A 19,436-nucleotide genomic window follows, 5' to 3' on the forward strand; every position below is an offset into this window, starting at 1 on the left:
GGATGGTTGGACCCAATGATCATCTGAAAGGCCCCTTCCAACCTAGACAATTCTGTGATTCTATGATCCAAATCTACAGGACTTTGGAAGAAATAGTCTTCTACACCTAAAAGATTTATTGATATTATTTGTTAACAGTTGTAATATTGTCATGGCAGCACCTTTGGACCAGTAATTATACAAGTGGCTTGTATATCACTTGTATATCACAAGTGGCCCCTATGGTACATCTTAAATAGGACACCCCAAGTAGGACAAGCCCATTTTGGGATTCAGGCCCAAAGGAGCAGCTGGTGCAACCCCAAGGAGTATTGTCAGTGTGTCCCAGGGAGGAGCCTTGCTTGCTCTGTGCCGCTTCCAGGGTGTCTGAATCACTGCTGCTGAGGGGCTTGAGGGGAAACTTTTCTGGATGTCTCCTCTGCCAGCCAAGCCAACTACGATATGAAATTTTGGGGCCCCTGGGCTGTGAACCATCCCCCGACCCCATTTTTAACACTGAAACAACCTCCTCCCCGCAGCGGCATCCAAGCAGACACCACACGCTGCTCCGCAACAGCTACCGGGGTGGCTTTTCTTGATATCTTTCCAGCCTTTGCTTTCCCCTGGCACCAAAAGAAGGGGGATTAATTAAAAAAAAAAAAAAAAAAAAAAACAACAACACAAGAACCCACACAAAAACCAACAAACAAGCACAAACTGAAAGTGCCACAGCGAATTAAAGCCACGTGCTGAGCTGGAAAGCCAAGCACCCTGACACACATGCCTCTTTCTCTCTTGCAGATGACGGAGGGTCGCAGATGCCAAGTGCACCTCCTTGACGACAGGAAGCTGGAGCTCCTCGTTCAGGTAGGAACCGCTATGTTTTGCTATGAGATAGTTTGCCCCGGCTGCAGATTTTCACCGGGGTGGGGAGAGAGAAGGCTTTTCAGCCGGTTTCTTCAACAGCTTCACTCCATGATTGCACGCAGAGCTCAGGGAAGCTGCCTTAATGCTGGGTGGGGAGGATCTGCTAAGACATATCTGTTGGAAGGACTAATTCAGCATGTAATTTGTGCCAAAAACTGTCCAAGTCACTGCCAGAGAGATAGAAAAGCAGCTCTGATCATTTTTGACACTGTTACTACATCACTCAGCTATTTTTTGAGGCGTTGCTTAGTTTTGAGAAATGTATTACATCTGCTTAAAATGCTTCCAGCCTTTTTTTTTATTTTCCTCTTTACTTGCCATCCCAAGTTTGTGGGGCACGATGCCGGGCTCTGCGATGGAGGTGGCAGTGCCCCACACACCCACCTGCACCAGCAGCAGAAGGGGCTGTGGTGCCACGGGCAGGCATTGCTTGAGAGATTGCAGAGGTTGTAAATCGTGTGTCAAACACAAACGTGCATTTTGTGGATGCAAGTTGTGGATGCCCCATCCCTGGAGGTGTTCAAGACCAGGCTGGATGGGGCTTTGAGCAACCTGGTCTAGTGAGAGGTGTCCCTGCCCATCGCAGGGCGGTTGGAATGAGATGATCTTTAAGGTCCTTTCTAACCCAGACCATTCTATGAATCTATGGTTCTATTTAAACAAGTCTGTGCTCCATCTGCCTTATTTTTAATTAAAAATAAAAAAATATGGAAAATTAGGAAAAATGAGAGGCTGGTGCTCTCTGTGTAATGACGGGCTCATGGAAGCTGTATCATCCTGAGCTTTTCTGACAATTTTGGCTCAAGTCTTGGAGGTCACCAACGGGTTAATAACAAGAATTAGAAGAATGTCTTTCCTTTTACAATCTCTGCCGGGCTAGCCCGAGAAGCAGGAAACGAAACTTCCCATAGTTGCCCAGATTCCCCGCCGCAGCTGATAAACTGGGAGGGGGGGCAGGATCCTACCCAGCACAGGCAAACCTGAATGGGGGTTGCTGAAGGCCACTTGAATCACCGGAAGCATATTCAGCCTCGCTTTCTGGAAAGTTGCTTAAAAATACCATTAAACAAAACGTTAATGGGTAACATTTTTTTGGTACTTAGTCACTGAGGAGGTGAAATCCCTCAGCTCTCTGACACGCTCCTCCAGTGCCCGGATAACCATGAACTAGCCAGGAAGGAGAACAGCTAAATCAGGATGACTAATTAAAACAAACCACCAGGCTAATGGTCTCTGAGTGGCGAGCATCCCTGCAGCGGGCTGCGCCGGGCTCGCTGAGGCTCAGCAGCTGGCTGGGGGAAGTTCAGCCACCTTCATCACAAGGACGCAGCACTTGGCTTCCTATTTCATATAAATGCCTTTTTTACATTTTCCTTAGTAGTTTCATTAAAAATGAATGGGCTGTTGGAGAACAGTTCCGCTAAAGCACTACTCACAATATTAATAATCACAGCGTAAAATACACTGTGAGAAATCTATATGAGCTGCCCCGGCCAACCTGCTTATTTTGGGGTTTTTTTATCACCAAAAAACCACATGACGATGACAATTGAGGATGCTGGTTTGGGAAGCTCTGTGTCTCTTCCTGAGCGATCAGAAACAATATCATGTGATTATTTGTTTTAACTGTTTAATCACACCTTCAGTGGGAATTTCTAGCGATCAATATAGGAAGCGAATTGCTCTGTAAATCACACTAACTAGTTTGCAAGTGACCCATGACTGAATTTTATTCGTACAATAAATCGTTTTGCTGTTTTCAAGTAACGTATGAATGGGGAAAGCCAGGAGGTATAAGTATGAAATATTCATACCCAGAAAAAGCAGTCACCTCAGTTGCAGGCAAGTTAACCCAGCTCTCGGGAGCACCACTGTGCCCGTACATGTACAGGATTGTCCACTGAGGCATCTCCAGTGCTTTTCTGGTTAAATGAGGCTTTTCAATGCTGTTGGGTAGCCTCTACTCAGGGCAATTGTAAATAAATCACTTTTGGGTGGAGCAGACAACAGAAGAAGAGGATTTTTGGATTCAAGTGTGTCCCCAATACTCTCTAGACGTGGGCACACCATTTTGGTTTGCCTTCCTGTGAAGCATGGGCACCATACTTTGGTGATCACCACCAGCTTTGGCGTGGTCCTAGGGCTGCTCTGCTCTGGGCAGGAGAGGGCTGATGCAACCCGGATGAGTAGTGCTGTGCCCTGGCAGGTCCCAAATCATAGGCTCCCTCTGGGATCAATTTGCACTTTGCGGGGGAAAACCTCTCCAGCTGACCCATACTGTTTGTAACTTGTGTTGAGATTTCAGATAGAAGTTGTTTTGTAAGTTCTGAGCACCGTTATTTTTATCGTTACCTTATCTCATAGCTGAACTGAATAAGGAGCTGTGAATAAAATGTTCGTCCAACCCTGAGCTTCTGCCTGTCACTTCAAAGCTCTGTTCTTCTATGAGTATCTTGCCATGAGCTGAAAGGGAGGGCTGATCTGCTGGTTTGTGCTGGGAAAGCGATTCTTCCATAGCTGTGCTGCGTCTCAGCATCTAGACCTGCGTTGGCTTGAATTACTCGGGAGACAGGTTCTCAAATTCTTGTGTAGAATTTTCTCATTCCCAGCAACCTCAACCTTTCCTGGAGGCTTTTCCATATCTAATTTCACACTCTTAATGGCAAGTTCAGGAGAGACTGCTGGGAATCAGTAGAACTGATTTCTCTGTCGTGGGTGAGATCAAAACACCATCCCCACCTGTTCTGTTTAGAGAAGGGTTCAGGGATCCTGCTGCTGTGTTTGGGTGTGGAAAAAATCCAGCAGAAGCTGATTGAAGGAGGGAGAAGGGTACAGCTCCCTCAGATGCATGCAGGAGGGCTCCTGGAGCATCTTGAAACTGCTTTGGCTGGTGACTCTCAGGAGCTGAAATTATTTCCTCTCCTGCTGCCTCGGGAGCTGCTGGGCAGAACCAGATGCATCTGGGAATGATCAGGGTGTTTGCAAAAAGCAGTGTATTAAGCAAATGCACTCCCTTTTTTTTGTCTGCAAATTAGCTGTGATCAGACTCGGGGGGTTATGAATACGTTGTTCGAAACATATCAATTGGTGGTTAATGAAGACCATACCTCAGGCAAGTGGTAGCTGTGCTCCTGCTGCTGCTCGCAGGAGTCAGCCTTGGCTCTGTGCAACAGCCCCACCACACCAGATTGAAATGTTTCGCCACCACAAAGTCTCCCCTCAAACCTCCAAAGACCCCTCAGAGTGGCCACACAGTGATTGCCAGCAGGACCCCTCATGAACATATGGAGTTTTTTTGCATTACTGAGCCCCGAAAGTAAGATTTTGGCTCAGAGGCAGCTTTTGCAACCCCTTCTGTGAATGCTTCGGTGTTGGCACACAACGCGAGGCCTTGGGGTTACCACCACCAGGAAAGTGAACCTGGGTTTAGTCAATCAGAGGGGCTCGACTAACGTCTTTTCCTCCCAAGTTGAGCGGCTGCAAGGCGGTACAGCAGCAACCTTTAAGGAAAAGCAGAAACAAAGGCTTTGCGGATGAAAGAAAACCCTCCCCAATGTGTTTTGTCAGATAAATGCCGAAATTTAGAAGGGCTAATCATAAACGGAGACAGAGGGGGATCATATGGAAATCTCTTCCTGAGGGTCTGAATCTCAAAGCCTGTTTGACTTGGGATTAGGAAGAAGAGTTGCATTTCGTATGTGTTTCATTTGATAAATGCCTGTTGATGTTGTGGGGTGTGTGGCAAGTTTATGTAGGGTGGGTTTTTGACAGAATTTTCTTTCTGAACAGGAGCAGAGCATCGCTCCTCGGATCTTCTTACAATCTGGTTCTTTTCCTCTTTCTGTTTGATGCGTGTTTAGTTTCTAATGCAGTTTTTTTGGTGGTTTTTTTTTTTTTTTTAAAAGTGTTTGGCTTTATCCAGCTAATCCTTTTCAGCGAGCAACTCCCTTTTCTGGCTTCTGGAAAATGGATTTGCTCACATTCCCTGCTCTCAGCCTCCCTATCTGTTATATTATTTCCCTGTGACCGTGTATCATTTGTCTGCTGCACATGAAAGCTTTGCGTTGCTTTATTTAAAGACTTTTGCGTAATTGGCAATTCGTTCTTTTTCATGTGGGTTTTTTATAAACATGGCTTTTTTGAGGGCTGGCTGAATCCGGCGGCCTGGCTCGCTCCCGGCTCCTGCGCCGGCTGCCGGTCCCTGTTATCTGACGGCCGCTCCGGCAACTGTCATCCAAAAGTGTTAAGCCTCCTAATTCTTTCTCTCTGGAGGAGTTATTGCAGAAATAAAGATCATCCAAGGCTTGCAGCAGAGCCGTCTGTGGGGTCTGGAGGGCTCTGGAATTTGATTGTGGGAAATAACTGGGCTTTTTGTTTCTAACCTTCTCCCCAAGGAGCCTGATTTGGAAGAACCAGGGAGAGATGTGGGGGTCAGCACCACGATCATCTGTAGGCATTTGGGTGGTTAACCCACCTGGATGGATGTCCATGTTATCACTTCTTAGGTAACTCTTGCTACCCAAAGAGCTTGGGGTAAGCTTGCAGCGTTTCTATCTCCCAGCTGCGATGCAAGGGCATCCAAAACACATTTACAGTGATATGTGATTATGTACAGACAAAAATTAATGGGATGCACAGAACATCCTTTTTCCAACCTTTTTGCCTTGCACACTGGCACTGCTCAAGCAATTTAGGAGTCCTTTGAAAGCACAGGACTCATCTCCAGTGTACCTGCCATGCTTCAGCACCCAGGAACCACCTCCAAGCCAGACTGGGAGACGCTGGTAGCTGTGAGCCAACACGTATCCCGTGGGCTGGTGATTCACCACCACAGGGATGGCTGTCACCAGTGTGGCTGTCCCAGTGGAAGTGCTCAGTTCAGAGCACACCCGTGTCCCTTGGTCCTCCAGGTTCTGCCTCATTGGGGCCAGGCTGAGGCATGCTGTCCTGGGGAAGATGTAGCATCTTTTGAGAGCAATAACTCCACTAATTATGGTGAGAGGGAGAAATGAGCTGTTCCCAAGGTGCTGTTGGAGTTTTTGCAATATTTCCAGTATTGCTTATGGTCAGGAAATTGCAGTCAGTGGGGGGTCACCTGCGTTTTCTTGCTGCCTACCAATAAGTAGGGTGGTTACCTGGGCTAGCATGATGAAAAATCTGCAAAGGTTCCCCTTTAGATGGTGCTGGGGATGGCACCAGCCTGAAGTCAGGAAGAAGCTCTCTAACTTTGGCTACAGATTTTGCATGAGGACCGCAGAAATATATTCCATCCTCAGAGCAGCATAAACAAGCCCCAGGATGGGCTAAATCTCCCTTGGGAAACCACAAAAATCGCAGAAAAATGGGGTCCACTGCCAAAACTGGGGATCCCTTTAAAAGCCCCAGCTCCTGGGCTGATGCAGAGATGCAGTCTCATGGCCCTGACCGTAAATGGAGACGTTCGGGTGCCAGTAGCCTTCCTGGCCGTGAGGGAGAGGCACCACGGCTCCCTGCAGCGCTTGCAGGCTCTGCTCCAAAAGCGCTTTTAACCATCGCTGCGGAAGGCAGCAGCGGCCAGCGCTGGGCTGGGAGCAAGGAGAGAGGAGCGGGCAAGAGGGTGAGTACGGTCCTGCCGGCCCCACTGCCCTCCCTTACACCCTGGCAGGAGCAGCACGGTGAATATATCTCAGGGGTTGATTATAGGGGATGTCCTATAGGGTATGGAGAGCTTGGGATGGGCTGGCAATGATGCCCTTGGTGAGTGTCCGAAGGGAGGCTCCCCGCATCCCTGCATCCCCGCATCCCCACATCCCACCCAGCTTCTCCATACCTGCAAAGAAGCAGCTGGGAAGTGTCCATCTTAATGCAGGGGGTCAGCATGGACTTGACAACTGTGCTCTGAGTGGTTTTGTAGGTTGTGGGTTGGTGTGTTGCTCCCCTCCATAAAAAAAAAATATAAAAGCATGCTTTCTGTAGGGCAGACAAATAACTGGAGACTAGGCTGAACTCAAGTGGAGCTTTCTGCTGGATCTGGCAGGATCCAGTCCCTTGCACTGAGAAAAGTGTGCAAAATTGGATTTGGATCATAATTTAAAATGAGTTGGAGATGAAGGGGTGCTCAGATGTGCCGTCTGGAAAGGAGGCTTTATTTTCCCTGAGTAACTGCAAGTCTAGGACTCTGGTATAAGTCTGATTTCAAAAACAAATCCTGATTTACTACAGCAAGAGTAAGAATGTAGCCCAGCTTAGTGAGTGTTTGGAAAATTACAAAGTAGATTTTTCAACATCTTTGGCATTAAAAATTATTGAGATCCACAGCTTTGGATCAACATGGGAGTTGTAGAAGTGTCTGAGGTGGGTTTTACATCACCTGATTTAGAGTGGGACAAACCACTCAATCCCCCCTCCACAGCCTGCGGCTCCTGGCAGATGAACGGTGTGAAGCCATCTCTGTCCCACAGGAAAGACTCCTCCTGGCCTTCCACTGCCTCTCAGGTCCCCTTTCAAGAGTTTTGATCATCTTAAATACACCGAGTGTGACTGAAAATAGGGCAGATGTACGGCTGGATTCGGCCACTGTAGGATGTGGGAGAGACTGCTCTGCACATGGGAAGGTGGGAGCCTGGACCTGTGGTCTCACTGAGCAAGCAGCCAGCTGTGAGTTAAGAGCTTCTCTGCTGAAAAGTTGGCTGTTTACCGAAAAATAACATTAGGAAAATATGTTTAGCATTGGTCCGAGGGGAAGGTGGTGCTGGGAGCATTGTTGGCTTTCCCAGTCAGCCCACCTCCTGCAGGCAAGGCTGTTGCACAATACCTAGACGTTGCCTTAGACCGGATTAACAGATAAATGAAAAATGGACCAGGAGAGCCAGGTCTGCTCCCAAACCCAGCCTTTCAACCTGACTCCGTTGAACTGCTCGACAGAGCCTCAATAATTCCCTTAAAAAGCATCTACCACCGCCATCCGTGGCCTACAGAGCATCTGGTGTCAGGCTGGAGGGCTGTAGCTCTGGGGTTCGTTTCTCAGCTTAGGCTCTAGTGAACTCAGAAGCCCACAGAAATCAAGCCTGGAGGGGAGAGTGTTTGCTGGGAAATGGAAATGGAAGGGCATAGAGGCAGAAGAGAAAGAAATTGGATGTGCAGAGGTGTGGAGTGAACAATTCAGCTTAAGTGCCAAGAGGGATCTCAGGAAGGGTGAAGGTGGAAAGGCTTGATTACAAGGGAAAAACTGAAGGGGTTTGGGACAGGAGATGGAATGAGCATCTCAGAGGGAAATCCTGAGCAGGGCTCAGAAAGCCAGAGTGGAAGAGGCTCTACTGTGCACTGTGGCTTAGCTCCAGTGAGACCAATGCAGCAGCGCTGGCCCCAAGAGGCTGCTCCAACCCAGAAGCTCGTAGGCGTGCTCCAGGCTCCCCTGAGCTCACCATGGGTGACCATGATGCTCAGTGAGAAAGAACACAACCCCTGTGCTATGGGCAGCACTCAAGGGATGGACCTGCTGGAGAACATGCCCTAAGGTCAGATTCCATCATGGCAGGCTGTGAGGAGCAAGCTGACATGCTGTCATGCTAGATGGTGAGATCCACTGAGAGCAGGATTTGAAGAGGTCAGGCATGGTTCACAGCTCCAGAGCAGGGATCAGCAGCGAGCACAAATGGAGAGGGAGCATGGAGACCTTCCATGGGGACCTGCCATGCAGTGAAGGTCAACCTGGTCAAACAGCCCTACAGAAAGCAAAGCTGTGCCTAGGAAAGGCAAGACTGGAAATTAATGAAACCCAGCAGGGATAGCTCAGTCCCTCCAGATTTGTTCCTCGGCTGCCTGCAGGTCAGCACAGGCATGGGAGGAGCATTAGCAGAAGATGGGACAGGTGGAGGCAGGGGGCAATAGCCGCTGGGAGCAAAGTGACACTGGAGAATGAGTCAGGCCAGGGCTGACCTTGCCTATGGCAGAAGTACTTCTGTGTCTTGAGGAGGTTAACTGGAGGGGATGATGCTTCCCTGGCACAGTACTTTCCGAGCTGCCTGCTAGTTTCTGAAGAGACCTGAGAGCAGGTTTTGTCTTTTCATGCCCTAAGACGCCTGTAACCCAACCCTGCACATCTCTCAGGTGCCATGTTAGGAGCCTCAGGGAACAGACTCCCACCACAAAGTGCCTACAGCCTCGTAAGGAAATAAACAGAGACTGGCAATCATGCTCCTCCATGGCGTGAAATGAGGATGAGATTTCCAAGGGCCTGCATAATCAATATCCCTATTATCAGTCTTCCAAAATTAATTGCATTTAAACTAATACAGGCTGGGGAGCTACCCATGAGCTGTCAGGAGAGAGATAAGCTGAAGACATATGTTTATTCATGCCGCATATGCTGAGAGCTGGATATTCTTTACAGCTGGCCCAATGTGGGTAAAAATACTCGGTATTTTTTTTTCTCAGTTGTTCTCCTAAAATTTGTCAAATACCCTTAAATTTGAGCACACATGGAGCTTTTCAAACTTACTGGGAGGGGCTGGTGACAATACCAGTAAAACATCTGGTGAAGGGAAAAAGCTCTTTCCTCTCTGATGAGTTCATTCCTAATGTTTTGTAGAGCATCAGCAATTTAAATCGTCCTAGTGACCTCCCTGCACATACACCAGTACAGCAGTGGCACATCCAGCATCTAATGGCTCTGTTACAGAGAAAATGTCTCACTCACAATTACTTGGGAGAAATTCAAAAATTCACTATTGTTTCTGCCCAGCTCAGCTGCTCCATGGCTTCAGTGAAGCTTTTGTTCGTGCCTGAGCCAACCTGCGAGTGTCCAACAGTGGCTGTGAAATACATCATTGTAGGCCATGAGATGCTGCTCCAGCCATGGACAGCCCAATGTCCTCCAGCCTCACCTCCCTCTCCCCAGGGAGACTGCAGGGCTCAGCCATGGGACACCACCAAGAGCAAAGCTGGAAATAAAATGTGTTTAGGAGTGGGATGATGAGGCTGAAGTGCATAGAGCTCCTTCTGCTCCTCGCTGCTGCTCATTCGTGGTAGACCAGACCATGTTTGGGTGCTGCATCCCATTCCTTGACCCCATCACCAGCTTTCCTGAGCATCTCCCTCATTTAGTCCATGGTGGTCACTGGTGAGGTTCATCTTGTGTAATCTGACATACATACAGTGTGGGCATCTGTGCCTGAGCTAGGCTTTTACAGGCAGTGGAGAGAGGACATCACTTGTAGGGCATGACTGAGCTCATCCTAAAGCAGATCATCTAAAATGAATTGTGTCCATTTCTCTCCTTGACTGCAAAAGGACTCTGCAATTAGGTCTTGGGTAGGTGTTCACAATGTGGTTATGCATGGTCAGATCAGTCCTGCTTCAACTCCGACTTCTGTCTTCTGGCTGGACAAGCAACCCAAATAGTATGACTTCTCTTTTCATGTTCTTCTGGCTGGACAAGCAACCCAAATAGTAAATTCGGGTAAGAAAGCACTAAATATGACACAGGATGAAATCTGCCTGCTGGAAGGCAATGGAAATGGAAATAGAAAATTATTTTTATAGCATGGTCTGAGTGAGCAATTTTGAAAAATAATAACGTATGTACCAGGTGATTTCGGGAGATATTGAACAGTCTAGAAAAGAGTAGCTCAGAAGAAATGATGAGCAAGGCAGCACAGCAGATTTGCTTTCAAGCCAAGGTAAAAAATATACATTTCCAATCCAAGCCAGCATTTCAGGATGAAGCATTTCCCCTTATTGCTGCCATTGGACCTGCAGTACCAATACTAGGCTGATAGCGAGTGAGAGGTGCTGGGCTTCATTCTCTAAGCTGCATTGCTCAGCTTAAAGAAAATTGTTTTCTATTCCCTTTCCCTTTCCTTTTCAGCCACAAGCAAATGCAACTGAGACAAAAGATCTCAACTTTCAGCCAAAAGGCTCTTCCTGGCATGGCACAGTGAGAGCCCTGGCCACAAGTCAGGCTCCTCGGCTCTGGGGTATTGCACATAATGACCAAAATGGGTCTTAAACTCTACCATCTCAATGGGAAATGGCTTCCTTTCCCTTTACCTTGCTGCAGGTAACCAAAGGAGACATCTGTGACCACACAAAGGGGGCAGGAGGCTGGGGACAGGCAGCACTGGGATGTGAGGAGACCACACTGTCCGTCCCAAGGGAGACCTGGGTGCTCCCCTGCCCTGTCCTGCCACCTCTTCTTCTGCAATCCCCATCTGTTCCCCCTGACTTTGCCCAGGAGTGTGGAATTTTTGACCCAGTCTCTTTGGAAATAATGCAAAATGCCTTCCCCAAGAGATAGAGCAAGTCTCCATCCCCCAACCTTCGCCGTATTTCCAGGGGGCAGGAGGCTGGGGACAGGCAGCATTGGGATGTGAGGAGACCACACTGCCCTTCCCAAGGGAGACCTGGGTGCTCCCCTGTCCTGTCCTGCCACCTCTTCCTCAGCAATCCCCGTCTGTTCCCCCTGACTTTGCCCAGGAGTGTGGAATTTTTGACCCAGTCTCTTTGGAAATAATGCAAAATGCCTTCCCCAAGAGATAGAGCAAGTCTCCATCCCCCAACCTTCGCCGTATTTCCAGTGTGTGGCTTGTCCTTAGGTCTTTTCTGTCTTTATGTCAGGGAAGTGCCTGCTCATGAGGAAGCCTTGGGCGATCTGATGTCGAAATGGATTTGTCTCTCTCTTTGGTGGCTTATTTTCCCAAATTCCCCTCCTCCCCCAGGGCTGCGCTAGCTTGCTGACGGCAGCACGTCCCTGCGCCCGGCGCCTGGAGAAGGAGCAAGGCAGGCACTCGTGTCGCCTGCGATACGGGATGTCATCAGAAAAACCATCAGCTTTTCCAATTTTCAGGACAGAGGAGACGGGTCTCGGCTCATAATTGGGTCATGCTTTAAAAAAAAAAACTGCATGACCTCATCATGGGCAACAAGACATGTGCTCATTCTCCCCTTACATTCCCCTCCCGACCTCTCCCAGAGAAGCAATCCTTTTGGATGAGAGGCTGTTAATACAGATAGGATGTCTTTTACTTTCCCATCTATCTGCACTCAGAGACGGCTCATCACCATTATGTTTGCACGAAAACTCTTCTGTTATTAGCTTTGCTGGGAAAGTGCCCATATTTGGGGAGGAAGAAGCACAAATCTAAACCCGCCTCAGGAGGAAGCTTCAGTCTCTGTCCCAGCTTTGAAGATGATGCTGTCTTGGTAGCGGATCAAACCAGATGTCTGGAGGTAGAGCCAGCAAACATGCCAACTCTGGAAGGTGTTTGTCTTTGGGAAAATCAATTAATAGTTGTCCTGGGTTGAGAGACACAGGACTAACTTTCCTTCTAATGCTGGGGAAAATTGCATTTTTAGAATGCTCCAGTGTCTGAATTTGTGAAAATATTTACTATATAGCCAGCCAGGCTCTGTGGGATTCAAGGTTAGTGTTTTCGAGCCTTGCCAGGTGCAGGGACAAGGAGGAGCAAGGCCTGGGCACTTGACCCAGGCTGGCCAACAGGATTATTTCATACCATGAACATCACGTTCAATATAAATTTGAAAAGTTTACTGCATAGCTCTCTCTCCCTTGACAGTGTTGGGTCCAGACAACTCCTTGCCCCAGTGCCGGACCCCTGAGGCCTTCCCTTCCTCCTGAAGCCATTGCGCTCGCAGTGTCCGCCATTTGCTGGCCCTGCTGGGAGTGCACAGCTTCCTCTGATAGAATTGGCTGAGTGTAATTCTTGTATATCTTATATCAGTATAGGGACTAGTACTGGTTCTTTAGTATTATTGTTAATTATTTAGTCTTAGTCTATTAAATCTATTTATATTTCAACCCTTGTGTTTCTTTGTGTTCCCCAATTCCCCTTTCCGTGTGGGGAGGGGTCATCAGGTGATAGAATTGTTGTCTAAACAATAGATCGTTGTGGGTTTTCTCAAACTATAACAATAGGATAGATTTTTGTTTAGGGATTCAACCTTATTTTTGGAGAGGACTTTCCCCTCCGCTGTGCCGCCTGTCTCCAGTGTTCCCATGAGCTGAAGAAGAACAGTCCCTCCTGTGCAAGCAGATGGTGGGCTGGGGGTACACCCTGGCCCCCGTCACATCTCTCTTTGGCAGCCCCCATCCCCTTCACCCTTGGAATAACACAGGATGAGTGGTACAGGCACCCCCCCATCCTCACACAGGCACAGGAAAGCTTTGGGCCACTGGGACCCAAAGGCTGCCAAGGTGCAGTGGTACCTTCCTGGGCGTCTAACCCTGTGGTTAAGGTGGAAGATGGAGAAATCAAGGTTGGGGCTGGAGCAGGAGGTACAGCGATGAGTAGATGTGACCTGACGAGATCGTGAACAGGCCAGCAACTCTCAGCTCATCCCTGCCCTCCTAGTTTGGCAGCCAGACACTGTTAGAGACTTCAGCTTGTCAGAGCAGATCTTGTAATATCCCTAAGTTACACTTGTCTCCTGGAAAAGGGATGAATCAAAGAGATTTGCCTTTGCCCTTTTTAAGAATAAAACAAAATACACCAGCCAAGCCATTTACACTTCATTTCCCCTCCTCGCTTTGAAGCCGGGATGAGCATTTCACACATAGAGTCGTTCTGACCCACACGGCGATGTGGGCAATGCTTTTGCTCATGCTTCCCCAGTCTCTCTGATGTTTATGGAAGGAGACCATCCCGGTATCCATGAGTTAGTCCCAGGCAGCAGCCAGGCCATCGCACGCGACCAGCCTCCGGCTGCTGAGCAGCTCAAAGGCAAAAACAGTATAGGTTTTGGCTGTGGCAAAAGGAAGGCAAAAGACTTCTAGGAAGTCTGGGGTTTGGGTTAATTTAGTCCTCTATTTTGAGGATGTTTCAGCAGTAGATGCCTAATGAGAATGTCTTTCCACTTAGACTTTACTCTTTCTCCATCCCTACCACTAGCGGGCAGGGGATGTACAAGGCCATTTCTTGAGGTTCAGTTCAAGCTTATCTTCTCTAGTTCTTTGATTTTTCTTGTCTTTTGAGCAATCAGAGAGTTTATACAGATAGATTATATGTAATAATGTGTTTTAAAGACGAGGAAGCACCATCAGGGGCCCTGTCCTGGTCCATCTCAGGGGACTGGGCACCCATTTCCAACAGCTCCTTACTCTGCTGTTTCCCTCCACTCTTCTCACAGGCAGAGCCAAACCAGGCAGAGCCAAACCAGGACCACAGGTAGGAGCTGGGATAACCCTCAAGTCCCAGTGACTCCAGTATCCTTTCTCTCTGCAGCCATATCTCAGAGAGACAGAGACGCTGACAGTCAGGCACAGTCGGTCTGACTCAGAGCTTGTCACAAGAATTTTGCACAGCTCTAGCTCTTGGGCTTTAGCGAAGGGTTTTAGAGCAGTCCTTTCCCTGAAAAACACTATGGAGGCAGATAGCATGAATTATTATTTATTTTCACTGTGTGGACAGTTGATCAGTGACAGATGTTTCTAATTGCATTAAGCAAGTGGAAATAATGAGAATTAGATAGCAGATTCTCCAGGAATTTACATTTAGATTGAGTTACAATTTGCTGTTAAAAAAGCAAATTCAATGTAGACGCATTGGTTCTTCAGCAGAAATGGGACCCCATTACTCTTAATTATTATTTGATTATTTAAAAATGAGTTGTGTTACTGTACTTAAAAATAATTGGCTCAAGGGGATGATTTGATATGTGATTTGATATCCCTGCACTTTTGTTTCAAAAAAAAAAAAAGAAATTGTTCATCAACAAACATCTCCTCCCCATTAGGGTCATACTGAAAGGCAGATGAAAACCAGGGGCTGCCACAACCCTGTCTTACAGCATGCAAAATTTGGCTGATGGAGGGATGGCAGTGACCAGATCAGGCTCACCCAAACCGTCTGCATCCCTGACAAATTGAATTAAGCTGCACTGATGGAAGACAAGCTGCGTGCCCCCCGCCTCTCCCCTGGCTTAAGCAACACATTGGGCTGAGCTTGGCAGGAATTTTGGGTTGATTGTCTCCATCGCATGTGGCTGATGCAAATCCAGGGGAGGCAGAGCTGAGGTGGGTGCTGAGGCTGGAGCAGGGTGGGGGTATGAGCAGGGCTTCAGTGAGCGGAGGGGAACAGCATCTGCTGCCTCCGAATGACACATGTATGACAGTTATCTCCCAATTCATGCCAAGAGGAAATGAGCTGTGGTTCCAACCACTGGAGGTTTTCCTTTTGGGACTCTCTTGCAGCTTTTTTTATTTGATTTTATTTTATCTCCTAGATTTCAAGTTCAGCTTCAGACACAGAAATGTGTGAGTCCCCTGTCAGCAGAGAGGGGATTTATGTGCAGTGCAGATTATTGTATGTCTCTGTTAAGCGCAGAATCCAAGCTATAATATTTTTTTAACTAACTAGCTGGCTCAGCTTTTAATTTTTTTTTTCCTTTTGCCTAATGAGAGCCTTATCCAGAACTCCTTGAAGTCAGAGAGTCTGTCTATCAGCTTCAGTAGGCTTTGGATCAGATTTCAAATCACTGATTCATTATTAATTACACATCTGGGACTCCCTTTTCAAAGAGTTCATTGTTAAATAAATTCAGTTTTAGACATTACAGACTTGGCATTCTTATGCATTTAATAAAAGTCTGGCAAACCAGCAAAGAGCTATAGGCCAACTTCTCTTCTGGTATTGATGGATGAACCTCTACTGAACAGCAGTGGTTTACACTATAAGGATATAACATATCTCTTTGCTCTCATATAACCACTTTCTGTCTGAGACTAAGTCTGTGTTTGAAACTTCTGCCTTTTTGGTGATTTCTTCTCACTTTTTCATAAGTTTTCCCTACCAGCAAGATTTCCTTTGTGGGTTCTGGCATTGTGGGATGAAATATCTTTGCTATCTAGTTTGCTTTCTCTTTGAAGGGAGACTGGCATCTTCTTCTTAGGGAAAGCCACAATCACCTCTTCAAAGTCTCCTGGAAGATCAGATGGGCAGGCAAATGTTTTCCTGATCCCTATGGCAAGTGGAATGGAAGATGTCTTTCCAAATAAATGTAGTCCTCAATAATCTAGCTCAAGTCCCACTACTGAGACACTGAAGTGACTAAGGAGCTGCTCTGGAAGCTCTGTTTAGACAGAGGGATACTGTTTTGTGTGGGGATATGTAGAAATACAGATTATCCTGCTGAAGTCTACTCAGTAGGAAGCTAGGCTCTACATGAAAAAGCAGGACATATCACAGTGTGATTTAATAGCACAGGGTATTCCCACTTTAAAGCTAAAATCACAGGGACCAGCAACCCCTATGGGTCTTTCCTGTGCAGCAAACAAGGACCTCCTGAGCTGTGCTCACTCCATCCTTTGCTTCTGCAGGGGTACCCAGGCACTTTGGGAAAGAAGAAGTCCTTTTTATTTCTCCTGATACCAAAACAGAAGAAATAAAAGAGTTTAAAATTGTCCCAGTTAATACCAATGTCCAAAGAGGCTGTGGGGGCAGATTGAGATGAGAGCTACCCAGTTTCTAATGCTTTCACTTGATCTACAACTGTTGACGTTATTTGGAAAGGAAAATCAATAGAAATGCAGCTCCCACCATTTAAATAATGAAGCTCTGAATGTTTGTCAGAAGCTGACGTTCACTGAGTCCATGACATGCTTTCAATGCACGGGATAAAAGTCACTCCACAGTTGTGGTAGGGACTATGGAGGAAGAGGGAATTCTGATACTGAAGCACCTGAACCCCTCAGCAGTCAAAGCTAATTTCCCACTGAAAGTCAGGCATCTGTCTCTTTTTTACACAGAGAATGACAAAACCCTTCCCTTGCCCAAATTCACCTGCCTCAGTTTTTCAGAGATCACATTCAATACGATTATTCTCTTCACCCTCACATATGAAGTGCAATTTTTTCCTAAATTGCAGCCCTTCAGCATCAGAAATGATAAAGGCATTTACTCCTTGTGGAAGGAGCAAGTTTTGGGGTGGGTCCACAGCCGTCTGGTAGGACATCAGGAGGGAGAGAGAGTTCTCTCATGCAGAAAGCATGACCGCTGGCCAGTCAGCAGAGGTGCCTTCAGTTCCCAGAGGGCCATCAAGATCTCCAGCATCATTTTTTGGAAGCCTTTATGCTTCCAGCAGCAACATCTGCCAGCAGCGTGACAAGGCTCTGACCTCCAGGCTGGCCCAAGTCATAAGAGTTTGCCTCTGTCACTCGAAGAAAGGGACTGGGAACAGTCTTTCTGATTCCCTGCCTGCAGACCTGCTTTAGGATCTGTTCCTGCCCATCTTTTCCACTGGGTTTAATGAAAACAGGACCAGATATACTTACTTTGTCACTTTGATCTCACTTTCTTGCACCATGCAGGGAGGAGGTGTCTGGGTGACACACAGAAAGAAGCTTTCTGGACACTGGTAGGGAGGTTAGACTCTTCCTTGAGGAAGAGGAAGGGCTCCAGCATCCCTTAACGTCCAAGAGGGATGCATGGTCTCAACACCAGCCATGATGGAGGACATCAGTCCCTAGGTCTGCTCACAGAGAGACGTGCTTGGACTTGGCGCCCTGTGGGTGAGTCCTTACAGAAGCAGTGAGCATTAGCTGCAGTGTAAGGTTTGGGTTGACATCACACCAAGCCATCTTTCCATTCTGTCCAGTACTGAGCAAGCTTTTAGATATTTTGAGGGACAAAGAGCTGTGCTGTCCTTGGGTTAAAGCTGACTTTGCATCTTGGCAGCATATCTCAGACCCTGTAATTCCAGCTGGCTCAGCTCATGGCTACCAGCTCCCTGTGCCATGTCACTACATGGCTTGCTTGGTCTGCTCTTGGCTCCTCTGCATTGTTCTTGAGCAGAAAATGTCCCAGACCCCACCCTTGGGACACCAAGCCTGCCAGCAGACACATGGCACTTCAGTTCAGAGCCTGGAGCACCTTTGGAAGTCAGTCCCAGTCCCAAACTGGTGGGTAAATACCACTGGAGCCAGTTACAAGCCTTGTCCTCAATCTTCATTCCGCAAAAAGAAAATGAGGCAGCCAAGGGTTCCCTCTACCTGAAATGAAAACTAATGGGGAGAGAAGTGGGCATCACCATTTCTGGCCATTGCCTCTTCCTTCAGTCTTGGAGGCACTCCTGCCTTCAGCTGTGGGAAGCCATGGAGCTCATCTTCCCCTTCCCTCTTCCCGCATGACATTACACCAGCCACAGGCCAAGGATCACCCCTTTTCAGAAACCAGACAGCCTTTGTTTGCAATATCTTCTTCACTTCTCCACAAAGACTCCGAGCTTCTCCTTCCATGGTTCATTACACTTACTGGCTAATTCTGCTATCGCCCTAGTGCACGGGTCATCACCCACATTTGTATGCGTTTACATTTTCCAATTATTTCCTTAGTAGCTGTTTATCACTAACAGTTTCTGCCCTGCCTGAGTTCTCTCCTAATCGCTCTGTCTTATTTCTTCTTTATTCTTTCTGTGCAGAAAAAAGATTTTTTGTTTTTTAATAAAAGACACTCACTATCTCATCCGGTCATTCATTTCACTCTCCTCTTTTTTAATGGGCTTGGTTTATCACCAGCATTTCTTTTTACAAATATCAGGGGAAATAAGCCTTTCTTATCCCCCCATTAATTCCTATGGTGAGCAAGTATTATTTTGCTTTCTTTTCTTTCGAGCTGCAGCAAATTATCAGTAGTCTCTGTTGTCTCCTCCTTTATTTATGGGGGTCGCTGTGTGACGATGGTGAGCCTGCAGTCAGGAAATGAAGCCAAATATCCTTGTCCCCTTCCCATCCACCAGCGGATTATGCCTTCAAGGGCATTAGGAGCAGAGCTGTTTGGAGGGGGCAGTGGTTGGACCCGTTGGGGCAAAAGGCAGTCCCAAGACATGCACCAGAATGGTCCAAGTGCTTCAGCCGCAACAAGTTTCAGCATTCTTTGTGGTAGCTCAGCAGATATCACAGGAGAAATAACCAAACATCTAGAAGTGGAGGCAGGACTCGCCTGTCCCCAGGGTTTCTCCATTGCGACTCGATCTGCTCCTTGAAGTGCCCTGTCCCTGTCCCTCTTCTGTTGACATGGGTGACTGCTGGATGTGGTGACTGCTGTGACTGACGGAGGGGACCAACCCAGAGGACCTAGGCAGCTTCCCTGCTGTGTCCCAGGTATGCTGGACGTGGAAAACTTTGCTTCTTAGGGACACACACTGTCAGTTTTCCAATTACACATATAGGATCCGAACGTATGGACTCATTCAGTAAGGCCGCAGACAGTGCTTAATATGAGTAGCTGAAGGCAGGAGGAGCTTCTATCCTTTTGTAGACGACAAGCTGTTGACTTTCTCCATTCCCTGTGAAATACCCATGGTTTTATCACAAGCCTAATCCTTGATTATGCTCAGCACCTTCTTCTGGCTCAAGAAGCAAAGACTCCATTGGGGGCTCAGAAAGAGCAGAGGGTATCTTCTCTCTTGCAGGAGAAGGTGTGTTAGACCCTGCCCCATGGCCCAGGAGAGTCACAGGCAGGTTCCAACCATCACTCTGTTGAAGTCAGGGGCCACATTCACGCAAAGCAGACTAGAGGCCAGACTATCAGTGGGGA

At 47.5% G+C, this 19,436-nt stretch overlaps 1 protein-coding gene across 8 annotated transcripts in view; it reads left to right on the plus strand.

The window, feature by feature from the left end:
• The window catches only part of FRMD4A (FERM domain containing 4A), a 410,059-nt gene that overhangs the window by 270,121 nt on the left and 120,502 nt on the right, over positions 1-19,436 (plus strand). For all 8 annotated transcript variants that reach the window (XM_014949098.1, XM_014949099.1, XM_014949100.1 and 5 more), the window contains one exon: positions 781-846. In XM_014949098.1, coding sequence (XP_014804584.1) covers positions 781-846 — 66 coding nt within the window. The remainder of the gene's footprint in view (positions 1-780; positions 847-19,436) is intronic.

Source organism: Calidris pugnax, unplaced genomic scaffold, assembly GCF_001431845.1.
Source record: "Calidris pugnax isolate Ruff unplaced genomic scaffold, ASM143184v1 scaffold125, whole genome shotgun sequence".
Lineage (NCBI taxonomy): Eukaryota > Metazoa > Chordata > Aves > Charadriiformes > Scolopacidae > Calidris > Calidris pugnax.